We start from the raw sequence: 8435 nt of genomic DNA, 5'->3' as shown, positions 1-8435 counted from the left end.
AAAAAAAACATAACTAATTATCAACATAGCATGGTTTATTTAGTTTTAAAAAAACATTTATAAAATTTACTAATATATTTATTTTTAATTAATAAAAAATTATATTAAATATTTACTCTAACAATTTAAACTATTTTTAAATATTCATCCCGTCCGTAGTAAATGAATATTTACTCTAAGATATGTGGTATAACATAAGAAATAGCAAATTATCTTTTAAATTTATTGGAAGAAACAAAGCAAATAGTAAATGAACTATTTAGTAAAACTGCTTAAATACAAAAACAAAATATGCAAAATAAATTCAAGTTCAAACAAAATAATTTATATAGTAATAGGATAAAAACTAAAAATTCAGATGTACTAACTGCGCATAGCATCATTTACCAAAATAATATAACAACATTTGAATCCAATAACATCAACAATAACCATTCTCTTAAAATTAGATGCACTACTCTTTACATATAAAAAGAGTTACAATACAATTTTACCAGAAATTACTATCTCAAAATAAAAATACACAAGTTTAATTCAATTTAATAATTTTATAGGAAAAATCCGGACGTAGCCCGGAAAACCCTCTAGTTTTTATTAATAAATATTAATTATATATATATATATATATATATATATAGAAAAAGATGATAGAAAATCACTGCAACCATTAAGTCGTTTGTTTTAGCGTTTTTGACATTATTTTCTAAGGTTTTGAACGGTGTAGTAAGAGAAATACAGTTCCTCCGCGTATGCTCTCTTTCATTAAGATCACTATTCTTTTTTCTGTTGTTACCATTCAAACATGTCTTAGCGTTTTCGATATTATTGTCTAAGGCTTTGAACGGTATAGTGAGAGAAATGCAGTTTCTCCGCATATGCAGTTCTCTTTTATTAAGTTCACTATTTTTTGTGTTTTTACCGTTCAAACATATGTTTTGGACTGATAGATCCGCTTGATCCACACTTGTACCGTTCGATCCGCTTTAGCCACTCTTGTTCCGCGATCTGTTTGATTCGCTAGATTCCTAACGCTTGGTCCGTTTTTCCCATTTGGGAGCTTTAGTTTCTCAATCTTTTGAGCAGTTTGGGTTGACGTTGGTGCTCCTGTTGTAAGTTACAGCTTAAAGTTTTAATGAAAGTATTGTGCAGGAAAAAGATATCTAACCGATGGCCATGCTCAGTCCCATTATTCCTGACTCAATCATAGAGCCATTAATTACTATGCCCCTAGTTGACTTTGAGAGCCAAAAGTACGTATCGGTATGTAGTTTTCACATTGTGGTAATTAAACTATCCGGTTTGACCAAACAAAACGGTAGTACCTTTTAGAGTGCTGAAACATTCCTCACCTGGTTTTATAGCGAATCAGAACAGCAAATATAATAATATGAAATCATTTTATAATGAAAGCCAAAAACACCAAATTCCAAATATCCATACAAAGAAGCAAACCCCGTAAATATTGCCCCAAACTTTTCAACCCAATTATTACGCAGAAGAAAGCGAACACAATAACGTAGATACAAGTATTATGTCTTTTTCTTTTACTCGAGTAAAGATATAATAAAGATAAGGTGGTTTCCAAGTTTTTCTGCGAAGATGCCGAACCGCCTTGGCCGCTCCGCCGCAATGAACGTCTGTCTTACATTCTGGACTTGGCCACCACAAGGCTAGTCCCTTCGCCCATTCCAGCAGCTCCCGGCCTCGTCCAGGTCTCTTTGAATTGTTCCTCAGTAACACCTACATGCCAAAACACATCATTTGAGGAAATGAAAAAAAAAAGCTTATACTTGGATGCATAATGAAACGAGCGAACGGTAACTGCATGCATAATGTTATGTAAAAGTCAGATTTTTTCTTACTAATCAAGGCATTTTAAGTATCTACAGTGACTATTATATATGTTCAATAGAAGAGATCACTTGTCTCGACCAACCGGACGAATCTTCAACAACTGAATTATTATGATTGGGCGATCTAAAAATATGTAACATGTGTAAGCATCTTTTATTTATCCTAAGAAGTGGAAGATCTTAAGACTGAACAAAAACTATTGGTGTGCAAATTCCCCATACTATAAATAACTATTTCCCATCACAAACTCTAATTTATTTATTATAAAGTGTGTGAGCAAATTAAACAAAAAAAGTAATATTACCTTTGCCCATGGCTGCAGTGGAGGAGATTCCACCTTGGACGGTCTTAAGATAACGATCATAGTAATTAGCACCTGACCATTTCTGATGAGCCAATGTGTCAACCCCATTGCTCCTCTCTTCTCTCTGTATCCTCTCGACATAAGCCAGCATCCCTCTCCTCGCGTAATCCTTTGCAAACGTATCGACCACAAGAGCATCCGCATGGAAACCCGCAAGGGTTATAAACTGCCAGCAATAACCGAGCCTGGCGATTCGTGGAATGAACTCCATCATCTGCTGATCCGTCATACCAGAAGCGTCCCAGTTGAAGGATGGGGAGAGGTTGTAGGCGAGCATTACCTCTGGTGTCTTGGACTTGACTCCTTCTGCGAATTGGGTGCATTCGTTGAGGTCAGGGCTTGCGGTTTCCATCCAGATGAGATCAGCTATCTGTGCAAAGGCCCAGCCACGGACCACGGCTGCTGTGACCGAGCCTTGGAACCGGTAGAATCCTTCTCTGGTTCTGGGCAAGTCCCAGTCCCAGAAAAGATCAGTCACACCGAGTTTTGCTGCTAATTCTCGGCCTTGCTCGTTTGACAGGCAGTTCTCGTACCTGATTAGTCCAATGGGTTTCATTTTCATTAGCTAGTGTAAGACTGTACTTTTGATAAACATCAACATTGAAAAGTTTCTTTATAAATAGGAATAAGATATGCCCATTAGATACGAATATTGTTTGTGAAAAACCTTAAGAGCATGATTAACCCCGGTCTCTTACCTGTGATTCTTAACTCATGATTTGACATTTTTTTAAAACATTTTTTGGTTAAGAGACGGCTCTTAGAGCATGATTATCCCCACCTCTTAAGAAGGTTCTTAAGAGGTGGAACCCACAAAAAACTTAAGAGTTGGCTCCTAAGAGCATGATTATTGCGGGGTTCTTAAGGTGAGGTTCTTAGCGGAATATAAGAACCCGTCTCTTAACTTTTAACTAAAAAAACTAAGAAAGAACCCTCCAATAATCATGCTCTAAACCCTTTCTCTAAGAGCTTGGTTCTTGCACTGTTCGCGGACCCCACTGACACGTACGGCGCACGATTGGTTAGTTTTTAATATTTTTTTTTTTAAATCAGAAAAAAAAAATTAAGTTAGGGCAGAATTATCGGAGAATATAAGTGGGGTTTTTAAGTTGGGGGTCCCACCTTTTGTGTTAAAAACGGTGATAGAAGAGGTTAAATAAGGATCGACTTTGATGCAATTCTTGCACTGTACGCGGGCCCCACTGACACGTGGCGGCCCGCGATTGGTTCGATTTCTAATTTTTTGGTTTTTAATCAGCAAAAACAAAAAAAAATAATTAAAAATCGACCTATGAAACCGTGCAGCGATAATCATGGTCTTAGGGTTAAAGATGCTTTTATATCTTTTATTTAAGAGACGGTTCTTAACTTTGTAACTAGCACACCAAAATAATTATTTAGTTGGTAAACTTAAATCTAACTAAATTTTGTATTTGAGATTAAATACTACCGCTTCATTATTTGATTATCATAACTAGAACCTACACAAAACCAAATTCTTAATTTGGGTAAAATTGTTAGTTTTGATAAATAGTTTCAAACTAGAAGTCTACAACAGTTAACCAAAGATATATGATATTTTCGGATGTACTACTAAAATTCTTATTCATTACCTTGCATGGTTTAGCCACTCGTTCACTCTCCGGCTCTTCTCATTCTCACTTAGGTTCATGCGCTTGAGAGCCTCCACGACAGCGTCCGAGAAAGTCATGAGACGAGCTGAGCTAAGCCATTGATCCTCAATCGCTTGCAACGCTGGACCGTTCTTGCCTACAGCCATTCCCTCGGCCAGAAGCGAGGACAAACTCTTGCCTCTAAGGCTCGGGTTAGTGACACCGAGGATGAACTGATGGTCCCTCGAGTCAATGTTCGACTGGATCAAAGTAGCCGCCACCGCATCCGTTCTAGCGACCAGAACGGTCTCTGTGCCCATCACATCGAACTGGAGCCGAGCCGCGACAAGGCGGTTAATGTGTTCACTTACCGCCACGAGGACTTTTCCGGCCATGTGGCCACACTTCTTGGTGACGGACGACTGGTCCTCGATGTGGACCCCAGCTGCGCCTCTCTCGACGAAGAGCTTACAGAGTTTGACGGTGGCGGTAGTGCCACCGAAACCGGTGTCTCCGTCGGCGATGATGGGCTTCAAGTAGTCCACAAACGGAGTTTTTGCTCTTTCTTCTCTGCTCATGCTCATTCTCGCCTCCCTCTGTTTTCTGCGAGAGAGACGTATCGATGCTGTAATTAGATAATTATTATCCTAGTGTTAATAAAACACAACTAAATGTCTAACATTATCCATTGGATTTAATGGTCTAAAAATGTATTTTTGGGATTAAAACAGGCTGCATGCAACGTTACAAATCTAACGATCAAAACACTTCACACTATCCATAACTGATTTCGGTAATGGTCTCTTAATATATTTTTGAATGCTAAATAGGCCGATTGGTCCAAATTTAATATTTCCTTACCGAAGAAAATAAGTATTCTATCATCTTATTTCCAAGAATTCACATTGTAAATTTGATCTCAACTACAACGTGTATAAACTATAGTTTGACAGACGATCAAATTATCGTAAGACGTGGCAACGTAAATCCTCGAAAGAAGCAATTTCGTAACCAAGACACCGAAAGCCATAAAATATAATTACTTAAGTATTTTTGACACGAGCTATCCGCGACCAGAGTTCACACTACATTAACCTAACAGAGAGAAAATTTTCACGCTATTTTCTACGTTCAGAACTTACTCCCATAGCCCATTGGGTTTTAATTTAATATAATTTGGTATTCAAAAAAAAAGAAAAAAAAAAGAACTTACTCCCATAGCATGCAGCAAATATCAAGGTTGTAATAGTGAAGAAACTTATATACCATCAGCCATAGTCAATTACAATACAATATTTTATTAGTAACCAAAATTACCTGTCATGGTACTGCTGAGCGAAGAAGAGATGTTCGACTTTGTTAGGAACGGTATCGTATGGATAGTCAGCAAGATCCGGACCAGGCTCGTTAGTGGAGGTGTGAGTAGACGAGCACTGCCAACCAGAGACATAAATGGTGTCCAAATGTTTAGCCATCATTGTCACCTGAACAGGGTCCAAGGCACCAAACGTGCGAGACGCCGTGCCGTTGGCTTGGTGACTCTTGAGCGTTCTCCACAGCTTCTTAGCCATCTCGTTCGAAGCATAACCTTGCTTGAGATGGCCACGTAGAGCCACCACGTCACGGGCCGTGTAAGGACGCCTTGTTAGCTTGAACCTCTCTGAGCTCCACCAAGTCTGCACTTCCGCAACTTCCCCCTCGAATCTCCCTTCCTCTTCCATGATCTGATATATCATTCGCAATGGACTTAGCCAATGTTGTTAACCTACATAATTAAATAACTAAAAATATCTTAACGGAACATTGATGAGGTGATTTAGTGTTGCTATACCATAGAGGGGACAGAGAAAGATGCAGCCATGGCTTCAAATTTTATGAATTGGAAATGATTTTTCTTTTAAGGACTTATGAAAGTAGAGAAACTTCAAGCATGTTGCTCTTCTTTCCTTTCTTCCCCTTATATACTAGTTTCTGAATTAAAAAAAATATTTTAAAATAAAGTATTTAAAACTATTTTACTGAAAAAGTTACTTGTGCTGGTGTATATGTCTTTCTCTAGTTGGCTTAAATTTTTGTTTTCTCAAAACTTGAATAATTATGGCAGAACCGAATTATCATCAGACATCCTTTATCGTCTCTTTCTGTTGATCTCATTCTAGAAAACAAATCTGAAGTGTATATAGTTTAGTGCGAACCAGAGTTGCACAAGGATTTAGGATACAGTTACGGTCAGATATTCTTGTTGCCATATGATCTAATAATCAGTTAAGCAATAATCACAAACTTCATCGGAAAGAGTATATCTGTCGGCAAAGTGGGTGTAATTAACTAACAAAGAACAAAAATTTCTTACGTTATATTAGTCTTCCAGAGAATTCTATACATGCACAATTGCTTCAAACGTGTCTTCTTACCAACCTCACACGTTTTTGATCAATAAACTTGCAAAATGTAGATCAGTTTTACCATTCTCATTATGGTAAAACTGATCTACATTTTACAAAAATTTCTTACGTTAAATTAGTCTTCCTTTTTCGTATAAAACACATTATATTACATCTTTGTGAAATCCAAGTTCAATCTCTTAGATCCATGCACTATCTGGACTAGCCATTGCTAATTCATGCTGCTAGGTCTCAATAAATTCGATATTGATGTTTGAAGATATGAACTAAACATTCTCATTCGGTTAAATTTTTCTAAGTGCTATTTGGGTTCTTTTTCTTTTACCAAAAAAAAATACTGGTACTTATTGTATAAATGGGTAAACTTTTTAAAATCGTACCTTTAACGTGGGAAAAAAGTTTCAAAACAAATAGTTATGTTTCCCGAGGAAAAAAGATAAACCCTATCTTGCTTTGAATGGATTTGCACATTGCATGCGACTTGGCAATCCTATCTTTCCAATTTGGATGTTGGCATTTTCTGGTATTTGCTTATAAAAATAATAGGACTAATTATACAGTTTGACTTGACTTAAACGAAACGGGTTACTGAAAAAAATTTATTAAAAAAAAAACAAATAGAAACCGGGAATTCTGATCTTAACTTAAACCAGACTCGAGTATTTGTAACAAAACTGGGATGTTTTGCTTATAATTTATAAATATGATGTTTTGCTTATAATTTATAAATATTATTTTAACCATCAGATCGGATATATCTTATATGGGAGGAAGTAATATGTTAGAGCGATTTAAGTACTTATCACCGGTCGTTGATGAAATCAGGACGCTACTTGGTCGCGGCGGGGACTACGTCACTATTAACAGATAAATTATTTTCTCAAGGGAAAATCGAATTATATAATGACAACAGATTTTATATTGCAACTTGCACATTGGAAGGTGTGCCACAGGATGGGCTTTTACGATTAGGACTCTGTCAATGATATTAGCTCAATAACACATTCGGATTTAGCCATTCGATGAACCTCAAGCCAACACATGTATCAATATAACATACATGTTCAAATACTTCACGAGATTACGAATACATTTCAGTTACTTTGAAATTTTATTAATAGATGTGCTTATAGACTTTTATTTTAGGCATCTATCTTTTGGAATTGTTATAAAATCTTTTTGTGTTGCTGCCTTTTCTTTACTTTTCAAAACAGTTGTCTACTTGCCTGCTCAAGATAATATCTTATCAATGCAACTAGCAATATGAAACATAGAGAAAAAAGATAGTCATCCAGCGACCAAAAGATAGGGCCATGAAGGAACGAGTTAATGGTGGACAAAAAAATAACTAGAATAAAAATCTGCCAATGGGTTTCAAACTTAAAGGCAACTTAGACAACGATTGGGACTCAATGGGCCTATTGAATGATCGCAAAGACTTAAAAGTAAGAACCGTCTCTTAAAACTATTATTTAAGAGCCGGTTTTTAGTTTTTTTAGTTAAAAATTAAGAGTCAAATTCTTATATTCCGCTAAGAACCCAACCTTAAGAACCTTCCAATAATCATGCTCTAAGCATCATTATCCATGTATCTTAAGGGGTTCTTAGATGAAATTATGATTAAAAAAAAAGAAAAAAAAGCAATTAAAACAAAAAACGCCTCTTAAATTGGAACAATAAGAGCATGATTAACCCACAACCCCACTTAGGATCTCTTAGTGATTATTTTAGTATTTAAATGTAATTAAGAACTTTAGTTAAGAAACACTTTGATTTTGTGCTCTAATGAGAGTCTCTTATTTAGGGGTTCTTAATTTCTTTCATTCTATGCATTGAAACCTTATGATCCAAGCAAATTTCATCAACAACACCTCCATTAACTCTAGACACTAAAGCACATTGTTACTTGACTAAAGCACATTGTCACTTGACTATGTAGGAATGAAAGATAAGATACCTGGTGAAAGACCTCCCCTTCTTAGCGCAGAAGAAGATGGTTGCATAGCAGGAGATGGAGGGCCCATCGCTAATGAGGCCATTGATTGTGATGTCTTTGCTTCTTACGTGATCCTGAAACGGCTGGACTCAAAGCATTATCATGAACGATCTGAGGAATGATGATAGGAGTTTCAAGGCTCCTAATCAAATGTTGTAGAATAAAAGATGTCAAACCAGTTCTAAGTGATTCTAAAGCAAAGG

The 8435-nt window shown here is 36.4% G+C and overlaps 1 protein-coding gene across 1 annotated transcript; it reads right to left on the bottom strand.

Annotated features, from left to right (window-relative positions):
- Window positions 1-1378: 1378 nt before the first annotated feature.
- LOC106343626 (isocitrate lyase) lies at window positions 1379-5842 on the bottom strand. The gene is made up of 5 exons (XM_013782891.1): window positions 5663-5842; window positions 5149-5555; window positions 3832-4434; window positions 2159-2751; window positions 1379-1740 (listed from the first exon to the last, which is right to left on the bottom strand). The coding sequence occupies exons 1-5, from the start codon at window positions 5690-5692 to the stop codon at window positions 1643-1645; spliced, it is 1731 nt and encodes a 576-aa protein (XP_013638345.1). The 5' UTR covers window positions 5693-5842; the 3' UTR covers window positions 1379-1642.
- Window positions 5843-8435: the final 2593 nt, after the last annotated feature.

Source organism: Brassica oleracea, chromosome C5, assembly GCF_000695525.1.
Source record: "Brassica oleracea var. oleracea cultivar TO1000 chromosome C5, BOL, whole genome shotgun sequence".
In the NCBI taxonomy this organism is placed as follows: Eukaryota; Viridiplantae; Streptophyta; class Magnoliopsida; order Brassicales; family Brassicaceae; genus Brassica; species Brassica oleracea.
Note: the sequence above shows the minus strand (reverse complement) of the source record. Positions and strands in the feature narration are given on the sequence as shown.